We start from the raw sequence: 21,658 nt of genomic DNA on the forward strand, positions 1-21,658 counted from the left end.
GGTGGTGGGGTGTGGACATCCAGGGTGATTAGTTTATGGTCTGATCTAACCAGTGGCAGGTTGACCTCCGGTACGGAGCACCTGTCGTCCACGTTGGTGATGACCAGGTCCAATATGTTGTGGCCTCTGGTAGGGGAGTTTACCAGCTGATCCAGGGCATTTGAGTTGATAAATTCCAGGAAGCGCTGAGCCTGGGAGTTTGTACTCAAGTAGTTTTCCCAGGTAATGGTAGGGTAATCGAAATCTCCCAAGATCAGGGTGTTCGGTAGGACCTTCATGCTTTCCAGTGTCTCCAGAAAGGTGAAGTATATATATATATATATATATATATATATATATATATATATATATATATATATATATATATATATATATACATACATACACACACACACACACACACACACACCTCTCTGTATCAGTACTCTCTCTCTCTCTCTCTATATATATATATATATATATATATATATATATATATATATATATATATATGAAAATATTTGATGCATGCGTCCACAGACATATACATTATATATATGCTTACATGCACATATATAATGGTATACTTACATGTATACTTGTATATATACAATTATCCATCCATTCTTCCAATAACCTTGTTTACCTTTTAAACCATTGAAGGTTGCCAAAAGCCTGTCCTGGAAGCCAAAGGACACACAATATTGAAGCTCGGTCTGCAAAGGGTGCCTGTCCATTACAGAATGCGCACACACACAGGCTATATATGTGTACACATACTTTACATATAACTTGTACATGTGAGTACGTGTATACTGCACACACATTTTATATATATATATATATATATATATATATATATATATATATATGGATTTACTTCAATATGTCGATGAACCACATTATCGAAACTCATTTTGTAGAGACCATAACATAAAAAGTTGACTGACTTGAACTCTTGAAAAAACATCTTATGGGAATGTATCCACTTGGGTACCACTGAAAACCAGCAAAATGAAGCACATAAAACCCACCAAAGCGGGAGCCTTTGCCCCCCACCCCCCCTGCCACGTACAGTGTACACTTACCATAAATGTAGATGCTCGAGTTTATTCACTGTTGCAGTCATCACCTGTGGGTTATCCCTGATGTGGTAGCCCTCAACAGACCTAGATACCAGAGTCTATGTTTTTCTACATTGGCTGTTGCTTGTTGACGGACGTTAGGGTTGGCAGTGCAACAAAGCAAGGCAGCAGATGCCATGACATCAGTTTTTCTTACCCTAACCAGTCAGAAGCCCCAGGAAATATGGTAAAGTGGTCCTGGTGGCAAAATGCCACAGTAAGAAGCTTATGTCTCCCTAAGGAAAGAAAATATAAGGGGGAAGGAGGGAGGGAAACCAGGACTGCAACAGTGAATACACTAACATATACATTTATGGTAAGTGTACACAACTGTACTATGTTCTTCGTGTTTCACTGTTGCAGTCATCACCTGGGGGAGGACTCCCAAAAGCTGAGGAGAGGGGTCGTAGGATTATTAACAGACCTAGGCCTGGGTCAGCAAGCCCTGCAGCACTACAGAGGCAAACCCTGCCCTAGCCTTAGAGAAAATAGGTAGGTGGTAATGCTTTGTAAAAGTATGGAGAGAAGTCCAACTGGCAGCTTCCAAGATATCCCTGGTGGAAACTCCGCTGAGGAATTCTGTGGAAGTGGAGGCTGCCCTAGTAGAATGGGTATGAACTGACTTGGGGGGGGTCCCATGTAATCTGTAGCAGAAATGGATGCAGTAGGATATCTATTGGGAAATGGCTTGCTTGGAAATGGGCTTACCCTCTTGTCCCTGGGGCAAAGCTGACAAGAAGTTGGTCTATTTTCCTGAAGGCTTTGGTATGGTCCAGGTAGTACCTGAGCTGCCTGTGCACGTCTAGTGAGTGCAGAATTCTTTCCTCCTTGTTTTGAGAGTTAGGGAAGACGGTGGATACATGTATGGCCTGGCTGAGAGTCACATTAGATACCACCTTGGGCATAAAAGATAGGTTAGTCTTCAGGGAGACCCTGTCTGCATGGAAAATGACGACGGGCTCAATGGCCATCTATGCCTGAAGTTCTGAAACTCTTCTGGCTGAGGTGACAGCCAGCAGGAAGGCAGTCTTCCAGGTGAGGTATTTCAGTTCTGCTGAAGCAGCAGGTTCGAAGGGTGGTAAGGTTGGTTTTTCCAAAACATAATTCAGGTTCCAGGCTGGTGTGGCTGGCCTTCTGGGAGGTTGGATATTAGAAGCCCCTCTGAGAAATTGTTTATACAAAGGCTGTGAGAACAGGGGCTGGTCTGTATAGAAATGAGCTGAAATTGCTGAGGTGTGGATCTTAACTGAAGAGAAGGAGAGGTCACTATTGAGCAACTCCGCTAGATAGTCCAGGATAAGAGGGATGGAAGGTTGAGAGGAACTGCCCCCCCTCTGGACTGGCTCCAGGAGCAGAATCTTTTCCATTTCCCTGCGCAAGATTTTCTGGTGCTAGGCCTTCTGGCCTCTGTGATGATGTCTAGGACCCGTTTGCTTAACAGGGGCCTCTTGTTTGTTTTTAGAATATAAGCCATGCTGACAGTATGAGAGTCTGCAAGTCTGGGTGCAGCATCCCCCCCCCCCCACACCTGAGTCAAGGGTCTGAGATCAGGGGAAACTGCCTGGGAGGCTGTGATGTGAGGCTGCGCAGTAAGGGGTACCAATGCTGCCTGGGCCAGTTTGGAGCAATGAGGATGGCCTTTGGTCTATCCTCCATTATCTTGATCAGTACATTGGGAATAAGAGGCGGAGGAGGGAATGATGGAGGCAGTGATACTCCCTGGTACAGAATTTTTTTTAAACTGGTGGTTGACGTGCGAAGCAAAGAGATCCACCTCTGGGGTTCTCCACTCCTGAGTGACTTGCAAAAAGATTTCTCTGTGGAGCTGCCATTCGTGGGGCTCCAGTAAGTTTCTACTCAAGTGGTCTGCCAGGGAGTTGTTGGTCCCTGGTAGGTATTGGGCTACTAGGTGTAGTCCCATGGAGGAGGCAGTCAGCCAGAGGTTCATGGCTAGCCTGCAGAGATGGTAAGATTGGGTCCCTCCCTGTTGGTTGATGTTGTCTGTTTTGATAAGGAGAACCCCTGGCCTGAGACGGGGTTTGAAGGATATCAGAGCCTTTTGTACTGTTTTGTACTGTTCATAAGTTCATAGGTTAGTACTGCCATCATTTCCTTCTGGATGATGTGTAAGGGAAGTTGCTGGGTATCCCAAAGGTCTTGGGTGCACCTGCGTAAGTGAGCACCCCAAGCAATATCTGAGGCGTCAGTGGTGATGGTCTGCCTGGTAGGGCAGAGGATGAAGGGAAGACCATTGTTCCTGCCACAGGCCCCTGCCCAGCAAAGACACGCAGCCCTTATACAGGGGATCAGGGGGGAGAGAGGTCTCTAAAGGCTGAGAGTGCTGACACAAAGGTTCTTTAGATACCACAGAAGTTTTCTCATTTGAAGCCCAGCCAAAGGGATTAGAAGGATGCAAGATGCCATGTACCCCAAGGCTTGCAGGAACTTCCTCGCTGTGAGGTGACTTCTGGAAGCCAGCTGGGTAAAAAGAGTAGAGAGGCAGGAAGCTCTGTTTTACTGGGTATAGGAAGACCACTTGGGATGCTGTGTCCAGCATTGCTCCCAAGAAAAATATCCTCCCGGAGGGTGTTTGCTTTGATTTCTTTCAGTTGATGGTGAACTCTAAGGAAGTTAGGAGTGTTTTGACAAAGAGGAGGTCCTGGAGCAGTTTTTCTTTGCACTCTATCTGAATGAGGCAGTCATCCAGATAAGGGTAAATCTGAATATTTCTCTGTTTGCAAACTGATATGGCCGGGGCTAATCATTTAGTGAATACCCTGGGAGCAGTAGATAAGCCAAAGGGATGCACAGACAACTGAAAGTGTTATGAGCCTACTCTGAAGTGCAGGAATTTCCTGCACAATTCCCTTATGGGGATGTGGAGGTAGGCATATTTTAGTTCTAGGGTCACTAACCAGGCATTTTTATCAGCACAGGCAGCAATTGCTGCAAAGTTTGCATTCTGAATTTGAGGACCACCAGGGAGGTGTTCAGAATGGATAGATCCAGGATGGGGTGCCAAGTGCCCTCTTTTCTGGGAACAAGGAAAAGTCTGGAATAAAAGCCTTTGCCTGTTCGATCTGCGGGAAAAGGTTCTACTACTCCTTGAGATATGAGAGTTTGGACTTGTTTCAATGCCTCTGCCCAGTGATTTGGAATTGGGAGTTCATTGAAAGAGAATTTGTATCGCTGAAAAATTATCTTTAAGACCCACTGGTCTTTTGTTACAAAAAGCCAATTTTATTTGCAGAGGGAGAGCCTTCCTCCTAGCTTTTGGTGAGTGAAAGGAGGGCAGAGGGGGGAGAGGGAGTCATTGAGAGGTTTTGCCACAGAAGGATGGCTTAGAGCTCACTGCCTTTGGGGCAGAGGTGGTCCACTGTCTGGTTCTCTGTTGTCCCTGGGACAGGGGCCTGGGTGGTCTGTCCCTGCAGGGCTTACCTTGCCCCTGTCTGCTAGGTGCAGGAAAAGACCAGTGCTTAAGAGGGGAAATTCCTGCTGAACCCAGGTGGTTGAACCTGAAAGAAATTATTTTACTATTTGCATAGATTTTGTTTTGTTTTCCATCTTTTTAAGCACCTCTTCTGCTTTTCCTCCAAACAAGCGGTCCTTAATCCAAGGGTGCATCAACTAATTTAGACTTGACATGATCAGGGAGAGCTTGTTCCTTCAACCATACACGTCTCCTAATGACAGATCCTGACGCTGCTGTCCTGCTTGAGACTTCTAGTGCATCATATCCACAGTGCAGTGTGTCTCTAGTCACTTGACAAGGAGAGTGCAGTAAATCTGCTAACTTTTTCGAATTGGCACAGTCAGGAAAGGTAGAAATCTTTTGCTTTAATACTTCCAAAGTATGTTGATATTTCAACATATGGAACTGACAGTTGAGTGCTCTAATAGCTAAGGTTGCAGAGGTGTACACTTTTTACCCTATCTGTTCAGAGCTCTGGATTCCTTGTCAGAAGGAATAAGATTCTTTGCAGAAATAGCCTTAGCTTCTTTAGGTAAGTGTGTAATCACCTCCAGGTCTGCAACAGGATTTCTGTAAAGGTATTTGTGAGAATCCAGTACTCTGTAATACCGGTCAGGTTTACTGGGAGCATGTGGGAGGGTGTCAGGGTCTAAGCTGAATTCATGGAAAACATCATCCACCACTTCTAAGACAGGGGGGTGGCCAGGGGTCTGTGCAGGGGCACATCTTGAAACTCTATTAGTCTTTTCATAGACTGAGGGAAGTCCTGGGATTCCCAGTGGAAATGTTCCCTGAGGGTGTGAAGGGTTTCCCCAAAGGACAGGTCTTCTGGTGGGGAGGCAGAAGAAATGGATTCCTCTGCACCTAAATTCTTCATAAGCAGTCAGTGGCTGTGGTTACTCTTCAAAATCTGAGTAATCAGATTCCTCAGAATCCTGCTCTGTCATTATTTCAGGAGAAGGGTGTCTTTTCCTTTTTAAAGTTATAGCCTGACTATCCCTGATAAGGGAGATAAGATTCTCCGCCATCTTAAGCATTTGGGTCAGGGGTGGTGGAGCAGGAGTAAGACAGTGACTAGAGGTAGATTTTCTAGGAGTGGCCTGGCTTCTACGCCTAAGAGTATCCATCGATCTGACAGAAACGGTAGTCAGAAGAGAAGACTTTTTTTGTCTAGAATTGGTAGTGCGAAAAGCTTCCTCGGAAGCTGGTGCCTGTGTTGCGGCTCCGGATCCAACCGAGGCAGAGACAACCAAAGGCTCGGAAGATGAAGATTTCTGTGGCATACCAGACTCCGAAAGGGTCTTGGCAGAGGCCTGTGTCGATAACGTATCAGGCATCAGGGGCTGCAAAAGCCCCTCACTGAATTCCAGAAAAGTGATGACCTGCTTACCGGTAGCATCCTCGGAAGGCTTACCCTTGTGTGGCCTGTCTCTATCTTTACGTTTTTTTTAGAATGTCTACAGACTGCTGGCTGATGGACGCCATTTCAGAATGTGAAGACAGAAGACAAAAATACCTGTCTACAATAAAAGCTCTACGACAAATGGTTCTCGTGTTAAAGGGGGCACAGAACCGGCAACAGGGGATGTCGTGGTCTGGGCCTAAACAAGTGGCACAGTATGAATAGGAGTCTTGGTGTGGGATCTGCTTTCCACGGGTGAGACAATTAACTTTTTCGAACATCGCTTAGTACAAGAAAAAAGGATCCCCAACAGCATACTTAGCTTTAGACGTTTTCAGCTGTAATTTGAACTCTGGTAGCGACCAAGCACACTTGCTAACTGCTTTTGCTACGGGCTCCACGGCAAGAAAGACTGATGTAACAGCGTTGGCTGCCTTCCTTTATAGCACTGATGACCTGATGTCAGTCAACAAGCGACAGTAGCAGATGCAGAAAAACAGTGACTCTGGTATTCGGGCCGGCCGATGGCTACCAGAGCAGGGATAACCCACAGGTGAAGACTGCAACAGTGCAACATGAAGTACATCTAAATATACCAACGCCAAGATCGTAATGTGAAGAAAAGGGGCAAAGTTCTCCATGGTGGCCAAGTGGTTACAATCCTAGAAGCAGTTTTCGCTGTTCCGGATGTTCTATTAAGTCACCTTTCCATGTTCTGGTGTTGACAAAATGAGTTTCGATAATATGGTATGTTGACATAATGGAGAATCATATATATATATATATATATATATATATATATATATATATATATACATACACACACACACAAAATGTGTTTTAATAGGCATGCATACTAACAGTACACCATCACACACAAATTATACATATATATATATATATATATATACATGCACACACACACACACACACACACACACACACACACACACACACACATACAAAATATATTTGTGTGTATTTTTATGTATACATAATGAGATACAGAAAGTATCAGCATGGTGTTATTGCAATCAAGCCTCTTGAAAGCCAGAAAATCAAAGGCTTGACAATGAAACCTACAAATAATATAAATGAACATGCCTAACCTGCTTACATCTGAAGTAAGATGTAAGCTTAACTACCTGCACCCACTTCAGAGAGGCAGGTGTAGTAAAATAATGCCCAAAGAACCATAATACATCCTCTCATTCCCTGAGATCATCAAAATGAAAAAAGTTCATTTATACCTCAAGAAGGTACTTAACATACTAAGCAAAAGCAAGATACTTATTTCTTAGCAGACAAGAGCTAAAGAGCTGCAATACTGCATGCATAAGTCTGCAAATATGTGTCAGTGTCTATCCAATTACTTCCAAATGCACAGCGAAACATGCAAAAAATGTAACAACTCTAAAAAGGTTAAAATAAAAAAAAAAAAAAAAAAAAAAAAGGCTAACGGTACTACCTTATGCAACACTCGGGAGCACCTTTCACTAATTTAAAAAAAAATAATTTACTGTAGATGCACATATTGATGCAAGCATCCTCAGTGTTTTGGAAAGGGAAGGAATTACCAAATCTCCATTTACACAGACTTACAGGATTAGGAATTTCAGCTTGCTGGAATGGGTTAGGACTACTCCTGTCCTCCTGACTTGTTGAGACCACATTTTGTCGAGTTCTGGTCAAAGGCTGGATAACACCTGGTTTAGTCTGTGTGTGAGGAAAAAAGGCACAGAAAGAAAGAAAGAAAAAGTGAAAGAAAAAGAAACAACATCCATAGCAGAAAGAGAATGAGAGTCTTCTCCAACAACACTTTTGCTTTGTGTTTTTTTTTCTCAGCACTTTACCATCAAAATCACTGGTCTACATTTTGGGGAAAATAATTACTATTCAGAGTTTCTGTTAGCATACCCGAACAGTTAAGAAAGACTTGAAGGGAAAGTGCCACATTATACTTAAGCACGAATATGTGAACTGCGATGGATAAAATCTCCACAGGAGCAAGTAGTATAAACAGTAATTGTAAGGACTGTCAGAATAAACTGAAGTGAGCACAATGGCAAGATTTTCCAGCAATTATTGGTGGGGGAAAGAATGTGCACAACTTACCTGTAATAAGAATGACCACCCACTCCCTCTCCACAATCTTTTTAGTTAAGCTAATCCTATAGAACAGGAAAAGCATCATGATCTAGAGGAATCACCACAAATCTTTCATCTGGAAGAAGACAAGGAAAAAGTATAACAGCAGTTGAAATAAAGCAGAAAAGCCTTACCTGCTGCAGCAACCGCTTCCACAGATCTGAGATCTGCTGGTACAATGGGTACACTACACATACACACATGGTTTTGTGCGTGTGTGTGTGTGTCTGCGCATGTACACACACACACACACACACATATATATATATCTATATATCTATATATATATCTATATATATATATATATATATATATATATATATATATATGGGGCTACTTGAAATAACCGAAAGACCACAACACCGAAACCCAGAAGATCCGAAACCAGAATCACGAAACCTCAGAACACCGAAAAGCATGAAATTCAAAATCCCGACATTACAGGAGTTTGATTTAGTGCTTTTGGTGTTCTGCAGTAGGTAAGTATGTAAGTGTCGTTGTGAGGGGTATTGCTGTGTGTAAGGGGAGTCCCTGGTGGTCTAGTGGTTAGGATTCGGCGCTCTCACTGCCGCGGCCCAGGTTCGATTCCCGGTCAGCGAAAATTCAATGCATTTTTGTTGGGAGGGTGGCCTAATGGTTAAGGTGTTTGCCTTACAAATACAAGGTACAGGGTTTGAATCTCACCGGGGATAATTGGCTAGGCTTAAAATGGCTGGCAAGGGCAGTTAGCCTAGTACAAATCCTTGAACCTTGTTGTGACTTTGGTTTGTGTGTGTGAGGGACTGTAATGTGCGGGTGTGAGTTTGCCTTATGTGTCTGTGCGATCTTGGAGTTAGAATATTTAAGTGGGGTGTGTGTGTGTGGGGGGGCAGTTTGGGGTAGTTTTGTGTGTGTGTGTGTGTGTGTGTGGTTTACAGTTTCGAGGTTTTCCATGTTTCATGATTCTGGTCTCGATCTTCTGGGTTTCAGTATTGTGGTCTTTCGGTTATTTCAAGTAGACCCATATATATATATATATATATATATATATATATATATATATATATATATATATACACACACACACAGGTTTACCATCATAATGTTGGCAGGCACATCACAGAACATGCACATGGTCGAACCATTTCCACAAATTCCGTACCGCTGACACATCAGAAAGTTGAACAAAACACCAAACATCGACATTCCCGACCGGTCGATACCTGAAACAAGTGCCACCATGGGTCAAAAAGGGAGCAAGATTTTGTGATTCGGAAATCGGGTTCGTGGTTTTGAGGAGTTGCAGTTTGGAGTTCACGGAGGTTGTTTAGACTGTGTTTGCTGACACTATGATGGTACACCACATATGTATATTACTTTAAGGTAACTGTTGCATTAGAAACATTTGGAAAGAAGTCTGATGTAATAACCCATTACAAAGACCTAGTGGGGATGGCAGGAGAGAGTTAACCAAGGAGTAAAATAGCATACTTTGAAGAAATGCTTTAACAAAGCATGCTATGACTTGGGTGCTATACCTACTGAGCTATTGAGACTGCAATGTCAAGGGGCAAGTGGCCTTGGTCTTAGTGTGATAACAAGGTGGCATTTTTCTCTTACAAGAATGGGGGAACCAAAAAGCAGTTAAATGGTACCTCAAATGAGGAACGGACATGGTTCTTCTTAAAAAAGCCACTCACCAGAGTCTAGTAGGTATGGTCAAACAGCACTCCACCTCTTTGCCAATGAAGTTCAGAGTAATTCAGATCAACCAGCCCTCAAAGGAAAATGACCTCAAACACATCACTAAGCAAAGGCAAATTCATCAGCCTGACACAGTATGGAAGCTGCCATCCTTCCACTTAGGCTTCCGGAGCTGATTATGTCACCAAGGCCATAAATTCTGATAGATGAAATGCAGAGTTGAAGATCCCAGGAGTTTCAACATGGCCGAGTATACCCCTCCTATTGCACGTGTCCAAAGCTTTAGACTCTTAGTTCAGCATCAGGGGGAAAAACAACCAGTGGTTCCTGGGATGAACTATGGCCTACAAAGATGTCTGACAAGTCAATTTTAAGATGCTTAGACATAGAATCATTCCAGTTAGCTGGGACCTACATCAAGCTGTCATTCTTTGAGGGTTAAAGAAGAGTGAAGATGTCTCCATGCTCCTGATATTCTTACGCCTAGGAGGGATGGACCAGGAAATCAAATGGCTTCTTTTCCTTATATGAGCTGTCTCTGCAGTGGAGAACAGCTGTGAGGAAATCCAAGAAGTATATTCAAAACAAAACAAAAAGTGGATACAGGAACCACACAAACCAAAAGAAAATTATTTCAGATGACTGAATCCTGAAGTACATAAGGGCCAAAGAGTGAAGATCCATGACTAATGCTTATTAAAGATGGGATGGGAACAGAGGACCAGGAGACCACAATACAGACGTCTACAATATGCAACAGACACATTTTTTGAAGCAAACACAGGAAGCATCTCCCTCCTTCTGCCCCACTTCACCCAATTAGAATTGTCTTTGACTGTTACCTGAAGTCCAAATGGCCACTTAACAGCAAAAGACGATGCAGTTGGCAAACCATTTAGAAATTATCTGTTTGGTAACTGCCAAAACCACCTAACCCTGACCAGTAGTCCATCATATTTACTTCAGTCTTCCCAAACTTGTGCACAATCTTAAAATCTTAGCAGGTGGCACACAAAGACCATGCATGGTCACCTTCTCACTATATTCTGTCCCCTAGAAAGAAAGCAACAAGATGGACAGACTGATGGACAGTTGTAAAAACACCTTTATTACAAATAAAAGATTTTGTCCAAGGTCTTTAGGAAAACTACACAAGATTCCCTACCAATATTTTGAAGCTCCAAAATTTGTCTGGTGGCTTTAATGGCCACCAAGAAAAATGTACTCTAAGAAATGAATTTCAAAATCCACACTGCTAGATAGCTCAAAGGATGAGCAGATGAAGCTGTCAACCACAAAGTTCAAATCCCAAGGAAGAGGAGGACACTTTACTGGTGGACAGCTATGAAGAACTGTGTCTTCACAGTCTGCTTAACTAACGTGCTAAGGCCGAGTTCAGTCCTCCATGAGAGAGTGGTAAGTGAAAATACTAGCTACAGAAATCATGACTGTAGAATAAACAAAGTCCAGAATGCATAGCTGACAAAGGCAAGTCAAAGACAAAGCTCATGGGAGGAAGGATACTTCCCTGTCTAGATAGAAAACACTGTTACTGTTACCCATTAGAGAGTTTCCTGAACCTAAAATACCACAGAAATATCTGGTGGGAGAAAGGCTAAAAAAGTTGTGTACTCACCATATTGTTCCATCTGTGTTGTCCATTTTGATTCTTCCTCAACGAACGGGTTCGGATCTGATCCCTCAGATCAGACTCTGCCATTGCTAAAGCTTGTGGTAACCAAGAACTTTCAAGCTTCTCCCTTACCCACAATGCAACAACCCCAATTAACTCTGATCTTGTTTGCTGACTTTAGTAGAAAAGGCATATTCGTATTCAGAAATCTTGAAGGCTATATCTGGAGCTAGCTATAAAGGACAAAAACGCCCTGTAACCACTCATTCATCCAGTAGTTTCAAGGGGTTGGTGGGAGGAGAGTTGAGGAAGAATGAAAAAATGGACAATACAGACAGGACATTATGGTAAGTACTTAACTTCTTTATCTGATGTGGTTAATTTTCATTCTATCCCCAAGTGATGGGACAGAGTCCCCAGCTACCAAAAAATCCAGGGTGGACTCAAGGATGGATATTGCTGAACACCACTGAGCCAAATGATTCTTTACCTCTGAAGACCCGATCCAATTTTGTAATGAGTAACAAATGTATGGGGAGTAGCCCAGGTTGCTGCTGTACACACATCATCCATGAACATTAGAAATTGAAACACTGAGGAAATAGCAATAGATCTAATTGAATGGGCTTTTAATGGTTTTGGTAGAGTAATGTCCAATTTGCTATAAACAAATAAAACACAGTTGGCTAGAGACACAGATAAAATGATTTTGGTAACTGTTTTTCCCAATTTTACTTCTGCGAATGAAACAAACAATTGGTCAGATTTTCTGATGTATTTTGTTCTATGAAGGTAGAAAAGTAATTGTATGTGGACATTCAATAAATGTAATGAACCTCAATAATAAAGAATTAAAAAATGTAATCACCCTGGCAATGAAAATGGCGGCACCTTGTGTGACAGTGGCCTCTCTGGCTCCTGTTTTGCACTTTTACTTTTGTTTATTTTTGGTTCTGTTCATCAGATGGTCCATTTTTGTTTGGTCAAGTGTGCTGGTGTCTGCAGCCATGGTGTCCATGATGTTCGTGATGTATGGAGTGCTTAAATGTAAGTTTTTTTTTTTTTTGCTCCTTAAAATAGAATGCATGGAAGTCAGGTTTCAGTGGTGAGTTGGGGCTGGATACAGAATCGGAGGGTGAAAACTTGTCTGCCGAAGAGATTTGTTGATTGGACTGTTCCATGAATTTGAGCGAACTGGAATAGATTTGGGGACACTACTGATGGTTTTGGAGTTCATGAAGGTGACGGTAACTTGTGTGGATGGTAAAGTCTAAGGAAGGGAAGAAGAAAGGATCGTTTGACTGGTTGCGGCCATTTGGGTATAGACAGTTGTGCAGTTTGTGGTGTCGTTGGGTCTGGACCGGGGCTTTGATGCTGCTGGTGCTAGAATGGGAGATGTGGTGGTTGAAACATTTGTGCTTTCGGTGGTTTCGAAAGGTCCAAACTGTTTTTTTAGTAGTTGCCTGTGCTGGAGGGAGAGTTGCAGCGGTTAAATGCTTATGTGCCTAGAGTTGGCTTGTTACTGTTGTTGTTAATGTGTCTTGTGTTTTTTGTGTTTCTTGTTTTATGTTTTTGAGCTTGGAGGAATGAAATTTCATTCATCTATACACTTGTGTATGGGTTGAAGGACAAAAAAGTCATTCCTGATTCTGATATGTATTCATCCTTGTTAGCTAATTTAGGAAAGAATACTGGAAAATCAATGGATTGATTGATTCTGACACCACATTAGGAAGGAAGGAAGCATGAGTCCATAGTGTAACTCTATCCTTGTAAAAATTAAGTATGGTGGTTTTGAGGACAAGGCTTGAATCTCAGAAATTCATCTGGCAGAGGTAATAGCCACCAGAAAAACTTTCTTCCAGGAAAGATATTTAAGGTCACATACAGCTGCTGGTTCAAAGGGAGAATTAAATAAAAGCTTGCAGTACCAGATTCAGGTCTCATGGAGGAGTAGGATCTCTAAAAAGGGGTCACAGAAGAAGAGCGTCTTTCAAGAATGCTTTCCTTAGTTTGTGCGAGACGACAGAGGAACCATCAAAACCAAAGTGAAAATTTGATATGGCCGCTAACTGAACTTTAACGGTTGATGAACTAGCTCCTTCTTTAAAAAGATGGGACAAAAATTCAAGAATGCTATGTATGGGAGCTGAAAAGGGTTTGGTATTATTTAGGTGAGCCCAGTGAACAAACCTCTTCAATTTGCTGGACTAGAGCTGTCTGGTAGAAGGCTTATGGGAAGATAAGATGGAACTGGAGAACCCAAGCATTCAGCCTGAGGTTAGTTATGTTTGGATGAATCATCCCTGTTGGCTGAGACAGGAGGTCTGGAGTCTGATCCAGAATCCAAGGTTGGTGAAGCAAGCGAGGCCAAAGAAAGGGGAACCAAATTTTTCGAGGCCAGTAAGGAGCAATGAGGATGACTTTGCTCTTCAACATGGCAAATTTCTGAAGGAAATTCAGAATTAGCAGTATGGGTGGAAAAGCATAGAGCAGACCAGGGGGCAAATCATGAAGCAGAGCATCCCTCGGTGATTCACCATGTGGGGGGATTAGGGCAAAGTACCTGCTGCATTTGTTGGAGGAGAGACAAAAAGATCGCACCAAGGCTGGCCCCACTGACAAAAAAAATTATTTCTGCGACATTCTTGCTGAGGGACCATTCATGCAGTAGTTGCTATCACACTAATTTCCCCAGAATATGATTTGCTATAAAAAAAAGCAGTTGGAAGAGATCACCCATTGCCACACACTGCGAGCTTCTCGACACAAGAAAGATTCTGGTCCCTCCTTGCTTGTTGATGTACCAAACTAATGACATATTGTCCAACTGAAATGCAAAAGTCCCCAAAGGGAGAGCATTCTGAAAGGCCTGCAATGCTAAAAGCACTGCTCTTATCTTTAGGACACTGATGTGTAAGTTGGCCTCTTCGGGGGACCAAGGGCCTTGGACTGTTTTTCCCTAGAATATACACCCCCCCAAGTTGGGAAGTGTCTGTGGTCACTATGGCCTTGGGCTGAGGAAGGAATAAACAGATGGCCTTGAAGAACCTGATCTGATCAAATTCACTACCTAAGCTCTCTCTCTTGCATGTCTGAGTGATTCATATCTGATAAGACATGGGTTGGTGAAGTATTGACCATTGTGTGGCTAGCATCCACTGAAAAATTCTCATGTAATATCTGACTAAAGGTAGGACCAAACAGGCTGTAATCTTGGTACTGCAGATTATATTTCTGACCTGTGATCATATGGTTGACTTTGTGTTAAGAATTGCTCGTATAAATTCTAGACTGAGTTGATTTTAGTTAAGTAGTTGATAATTTTTGTAGTTTATGGTCACCCCCAGAAGAAAGCAAGTCTGAAGAACCTGTTGTCCTTGCCCAGAAATGGGAGAACAGAATGAACCGTGACCATCTGAAATTTGGTTAGTTGAACTCGTACAGTCCCCTGTTTTCTTCGCCACTAAAATTAACCTTAAGTTCTGGATTCTATTTGGTCTGGTGGGACCTCTTGGATGACTTTTTCTAGCAGCGTTTGAATTTGAATTGCAGCTTGTTCCCTCTGACTGGGTGGAACATCAGGGCTTTTTCTTGAATCTGGAGGAGAAAGAGAAAAGGGAATTATATAACCTCTGGAAATAATCCTCTGCACCCAGGTATCTTTTGTTAAGTCTAGCCAGGCTCTCTGGTTCAGGGATAAACACCCCCAACTGCCTCCAGAGGGAGGCAATCGGGCATCTTTAAAGGACCGCTGGTAGGGTCCGTCAAAGAAGGATTCGCTGGACCCTTGGTTTTGCAGGCTACCTCTGCTACATGGGTGTCATCATCCATTAGAGTTCTCTCCTCTGCCTCTGAGGGGAACCTCTTCCATGTGCATCTCGTAACAGACACTGTGACTTCTTGAACCACACATTCAGACCTCCCCGCTGATTCTTGGAAAAGGATATTTGAGTGGGTCAAAAAACATTCATCCATGGCAGATAGGGTCTTTCCATCCTTTTCACACCTGGACAGTGTGTCCTTCACCTTGGGGCCAAACAAAGAGGTGGTGTCAAAGGGAGCACTGACAAACGAGGACATGAAGGGCTACGCAAAATCATACGAGCACATCCAGGCATGCCTCCTAATAGAAATGCCTGAACCCTCTCTTCCCTTGAGGTTCCTTCTGCTACATGCAAAACCAAGCTCATGGAGGAATTAGAAATGAATTGTAGGGTAGCCAACTGAGAAGCCACAGATGACTGAACTTCTTCAGAAACAGCTCCTGAGAGGGTATTTGACAACTCCTTAATCAAATCCCTCAAGTCTTGTAAGTGTGCTAAATAGTTCAGAGAGCTTAAAGCAAAGGTCGCTGAAGCATAGACAACACTTCCCAAATCTGTGCATTGCCCAACCCTCCCTACTGGGCGATGCTCAGTGGAACTCTCCTCGTCAAGTTCCTTTTTGGTGGCCACCACTATGACCATGGCATCAACAGGCACTCCTTTTCCCCAAAACTGCTTGTCCCTGGGTGGTGCCATAATCTAATCTGGTCTCCTAGGTATAGGTTCAATGGTGTCAGGTTCCTTCCATATCCACCTTGAGATTAACTCAATGAGCTCATTAGTGGGTGGAGTCACCCAGGAGTTAGATAGGACAGTACCGAGGGCCTCCAAAAATACTGACTCCACAGACAAATGGCTGCTGGGAGTCCAGCCACCTCTCTGCTTAAGGATTTCAAGGATGTCTCCAAATGACAGTGGGGACAATTTACCTTCATCAAAATCCGTATCTTCTGTGATGGACTTCTCTGGTGAGTCTAGGTGCTTCCTCTTCCATGTCTTCTTCTTAGGGACCTCTTCTGTGGTACGATCTGGAGAAGTATCAGAAGAAATCAAGATTCCCTGTTGGGAAGCCTGGAGTCTTGGTACTGGCTGTCCATGTGGAAAGATCTGGTGAGGCTCAGAACGCTGAGAAGTCAGGGTTGAAGATCTAGGATCTCAGAGGGGTTTGATCCATGCATTCCATCTAAGCAGAGAAAACTCTCTTCACAACCTCAAAAGCAGATCGCTCTGGAGAACAGGAAGACCTCAGATCCGAGAAGGGAAGCTTCTGGACTGTGGTCCTCCCCTGCTCTGAAGGCAAAATGCCTGAGGCAGAAGCTGGAGTCGAGGTGTCCAGTGCCAAGGATCTTAGGTGCACAGACAGCTCCAAAAGCCTCAGAGTCAACTGCAACACCTTGGATCTGACAGGGAAGCTTTGGCTCTGAGAGCTCTCCAGATCCAGCAGGATTAAAGCACTCAGAGTAAGCTTAGGATCAGAGGATACAGCAATCCACAGATCTGAGCCAGACAGATCCGGGCAGCTAGGATCCACAGACTCTGAGATCACTTCAGGAGTCAGAGGAGGAAGTTGTAGTCAGGGTGTAACTGAAAAATGGACCTCCTGACCCAGAGGGGTAGGAACCAAACGGACACAAAGCCAACCCTGTGTCGAGAATATCTTCCTCACCACTCTTTCCACATCTTCCTCTGCGAGACTTTGGAGGAATGACTGGAAAACACAGAAGGAGCCTTAGGTCTGTCCAGAAATGAGGATGGCACCTTGGAGGTTATGGGATCCACTGACGGTGAATACAAAGTCCTGGCAAAATTATCGGAGTGGAAGTTGAAGTGCCAGCAAGAGACGGATCCAACTTAGATAGTGTCGGATCCAAGAAGGATGATCAGACAATTTTGGTCTCCATGTATCCGAAGGAGTCTGATCAGACATTTTCAGCTTCTTGGGATCCAAGGGGAAGTCAGATCTTTGTGAGACCTGTTTTTCAAGGACTCCTAAGTACTGAAGGAAGACGGCATTTTCAGAGATGACAATTTTGTTTTCAATGATTCCTCTCCAGATATAGCCTCTACAAAAGATGAAGGCAGAAGACATTTTGCATTAAACACAGTCTTCCTGCAGATGAAGTGGTCCTAAACAATATATAATTATAACAATATAAAGTGTGGGCATCTGATAAAGGGAGCTTACACCCACACTTAGCACATTTCTTAAAGCCTGCTGGAGCTTTATCCACCATACTGCTATGCCAACAAACAGCCAAGAAAGGTAAGAAATTAACTATTTCTACTACTACAATTTTTTTTTTTTGAGAGAGAGAGGAAAATAAAACAGAACTACTACCAACAATGGTATTACAGAAACTATATAAAATGTAATACTAGGGAAAGATACTAATGAGGGAGTAGTGGCCCAGATCTGAGACAAGTAAGCACATAATGACTTTAGAACCACTGGCATCCTAACACTCAAAAAAACATCTTCACAAGAAGGATCTCCAGAGGCATGCTAAAGAATGATGCAGAGACCGACCTTAGTAGGTGTAGCAAGGTGTGAAAAGCCACCCACGTCTGGTGTTCCATCATGAAGGCAAAGTCATAACCTTCCAGGCTTTTTCCCAAATAAAAAACACAGGGAAACCAAATAAATCCAGTCCAACGCTGAAAATGGATATCTCCAACAAGAAGCACAGTAGATTTCAAATAACAGTCACCCATAAAATCAGCAACCATAGCATATCCAAGTTACGGACACCCAACAGACAGCAGCTCAGAGGGGCTACAGTAAGTCAGGACCTAAGAGATGAGAAAAACATAGGAATATTTTTTTTTCTGCAAGGGGTCCTTCTCTTTCCTGAAGAAGTGATTGTGTGTCCAAGACAGAACACGGGATCACTAAACAGTCCTTTTATTACGTTACGAGCCAGAGGATTTTTCACAAATAAACTGTCATACACAGGGATGCCAGTGACATGAAATGAGTACTCATCCCTACCTGTCACAGAGGTAGAGACACCAAAAGCCAGTGGGATTCTAAGGGGGACAGCTTCCCTGTAGTAGCATTTAGAGGCCTGAATGTGTACCATTACTCATGCAACTGCCTCAAGAGAAGATAAGACTGCATTTGTAGGTGTGGACAACAGACATCTTACTGTAGTGGGAAACACTCACCATATGCACAGCAAGGGGGGTGAAAGGCAAGTGCAAGGTCCTCTGCTATTAACAGCCTATGCTGTCTAATCACAAACTCCATTATTTCCCACCAAGCACTGAAAACATCAAAGCCAAGGGATGGCTTGCAAGGATATAATCACAAAGCCCTCATGAATGAGATTTCACAAGGAAGGGGAAGGAAGCAAGTCTAACCTCAGAAATATTTCTTGGGCCAGAAGGTCCTATCTAACCTAGACTGCTGGCAAGTTGTATGCTCAAGCAATGTACAGATTGCAGCACTCACTGACCAGGTCACGTTTGCAAAAGCAAATACTGCAATGTACATTCTTTTCTCTTCACTACCACATACAGCCATCTACAGAGGATCAGCAGGATCTTAATCCCCTACTTGAAATGGAGGTAATTACAAAGACAGCTCCACCTCTAGATATTTATTAATATTTATGTTTACTATGTATATTATTTTACCTCTTTGCTATCACAGGGACTTTTGTCTGTGGCCTGGCTATTGTGTTCCTTACATCTATTCTCTCTAAAACCATACCTGGGATCATTCATGGGATCTTTCTGTCTTCCATACACTGGCCACTCTCCACTGCAATTAGCCTGGTAATCACTGTGATGGCTTTCGTGTTCCTCTCATCTTCTGACCTGTGAGCTAATGTGGAATGCTTTAAGGTTTCTTGCTTTCATGCATCATACACTGGAATTTTTTCAAAGATACATGCCAGGACTGAGATTTAAATTACAAAAACAGTGAGAATGAACTGAGGAGCATGGGATAAGGTATGACCTAGTCCAGCAAAGCGGCATCCTAGTGTGGGTTAGCACAGAGTATAAATGCCTACAATCATGGAGGTGAAAATAAGAATTACCATAACAGGGCTCAAAGGAAAAGAAGAAATAGTGGATACCAACTACAGAAGGCTCACTAAAGTAAGATCAGGAATTTTCTTAGCCAGTTCCCTCACCCCTGACTATCTAAACTCCCCCAACCACTCTAATGACCCATTCATTCCTGCAGAAGTGAGAAACCTGCAGTACATTCATCTCCCAAGAAACAGCTGTTATCCGTGAGGGGAGGGGATTGACTGGTGTTTGTGCTTTAGTCCTACCATTTCCCTGCAAATACCTACTGATGTACCTGGTGCAGGATGCGCAATAGTTAAACATGCACAGATTTATTTATTTTACGTTTACAGGGAGTGTCTGACTGAGCCAAAAAAATGCCCATTTTCAGCAGAAGCCCAGGGATCAAAGCTCCAAGTTACATAGTAAATAGTGTAATGACAGAATTAAAAAAAAACAGTAATACAAATAATGTCCTTGAATACAACACATAAGAAAACAAAAAAAAACATGAATGCCTTTCTACTTAGGGGGTGGGGTGCTAGCCTCACCAGATTAAACAATTATTTATTTATTTTATTTATTTTACATTTGTTGACTGGGCTAGTCTAGCTGGATACATGTCTATTTTCAGTAGAGGCCCAGGGAGATAAGCTCCAAGCACGTAAAAAGAGAAAATACAATACTTAAACAATACTATACATAAATTTCAATGTTTGGACTTTTAAAAATTCAAATCAAGTCTAGACGTATAGACTCAAAATATGGTTTAAGATACAGCAATTTTAGATACACACAAGGTCAGAAGATAATAATATTTAGGCCTAAGAAAGAGAGATGGAGGCATAAGAAGGTTGTGGAAGAAAAGAATAGGAAAAGAAATAATACACTGACTTGTATATTATTGGTTTGCATAGAAAAATTGATGTAGAGGGCACATGGAACAGGAATAAGGGTTGAAAGCAAGATGAGAGAAATAAGGAGAGGAAGCAGGATTCAGTCTGGTTTACAGCAGGGACAAAGCCATAGAATTTTCAGATGGTCCTTAAGTTTTTTTTTTGACGAGACATGTAGATGAGAGAGAGATGTGCGTGTTCTACGGAGCTAGTTCCAGATTTTGCCCACCACATTAGTAAAGAGCGAGTCGCCTGCTTTGTTGTTAGATTTAACATTGGAAATGACTAACTTATTAGCTGAGCGAAGTGTTTCCAGATTTTTATAAGGGGAGATCAGGTAAGTAAGGATAGGGGTATTATTTGGGTGGTAGAGAATTTTTTGTATGATCACTAGTTGATTATACAGAAGATGGTTTTGAAGTTCGGACCATCCAAGTTGTTTGAGATTAAGACAGTGATGGGTTCTGAAAGGAATGCCTGTGGCAAATCTGGCTATGTTGTTATAACTGGTTTCAAGCTTGCTTAGATTGTGCCTTGATAGATTGGTGTACATAGCAGAAGCATAGAATAGGGTAGAAGCGAGGTGAGTCTGGGCAATGGAGGTTCTAGCTTGTGGAGTGAGGAAGGGTTTGACTCTATACAGGGATCCTAGTTTTTTACTAACAGATTGAATAGTATTGTTGATATGGTCATCAAAGTTGAGTTTGTTATCTATGGTAAACCCCAGGAGACGTGTAGTAGTATCAGGGGAAATAGTAGTTCCATTATTAGAGGTAATTATGAAGTCGATCTCTGGTGACTTTAGGGTAGGAGCAAAAAGCAGAAGTTTTGTTTTTTTGGGATTTAGGAGAAGGCAATGATGGGTAAACCAATTTTCAACAGTGTTAAATACTGTTTGAGTGAGGGTTTGAAGAGAGGTTGCTGATTTAGCAGTACATATCAAGGTTGAGTCATCGGCATATTGTATGCAGGTGGCTTTAGGAAATACAGTGTTGAGATCATTAATAAAAAATTGAGAAAAGAAGAAGGCCTAGGATAGATCCTTGAGGGACTCCAATGTTTACGGGTAGAGGTGTAGAGAGAGTATTGTCCCAGAGCACTGCTTGTTCTCTATTTTCAAGATAGGATGTAAACCAGTGTGTATTGCTTGTGGGTCAAGAGATTGGGCTTTTAGTACACTGATCAGTAATTTGTGGTTCACCATATCAAAGGCTTTGGATAAGTCAATGAATAGTGCAGAAGAAAGATAGTTATTATTTCGATTTCTATTGATACAGTCTGTGAAAGTTAGTAGGGCGGTAGTTGTACTATGAAAGGGCCTGAAGCCATGCTGGCTATTGGCTAGTAAATTATTATGGAGCAGATGCTGAAGTAGTTGATGGTGAATACATTTTTCCATTATTTTGGCCAGAGGGGAAAGTAAAGCAATAGGTCTAAAATTAGAGATATCAGTGGAATTACCACCTTTATGTAAGGG

The 21,658-nt window shown here is 42.6% G+C and overlaps 1 protein-coding gene across 15 annotated transcripts in view; it reads right to left on the reverse strand.

Moving 5' to 3' along the window:
• The window catches only part of SCRIB (scribble planar cell polarity protein), a 2,800,411-nt gene that overhangs the window by 812,110 nt on the left and 1,966,643 nt on the right, over positions 1–21,658 (reverse strand). For 12 of the 15 annotated variants that reach the window (XM_044067477.1, XM_044067487.1, XM_044067486.1 and 9 more), the window contains one exon: positions 7,580–7,693. The exons of the other annotated variants lie outside the window; for them this stretch is intronic. In XM_044067477.1, the coding sequence (XP_043923412.1) occupies positions 7,580–7,693 (114 nt within the window). The remainder of the gene's footprint in view (positions 1–7,579; positions 7,694–21,658) is intronic. 15 annotated transcript variants of the gene reach the window in all.

Source organism: Protopterus annectens, chromosome 3.part1 (assembly GCF_019279795.1).
Source record: "Protopterus annectens isolate FY-2018-M chromosome 3.part1, PAN1.0, whole genome shotgun sequence".
NCBI classification, from domain to species: domain Eukaryota; kingdom Metazoa; phylum Chordata; order Ceratodontiformes; family Protopteridae; genus Protopterus; species Protopterus annectens.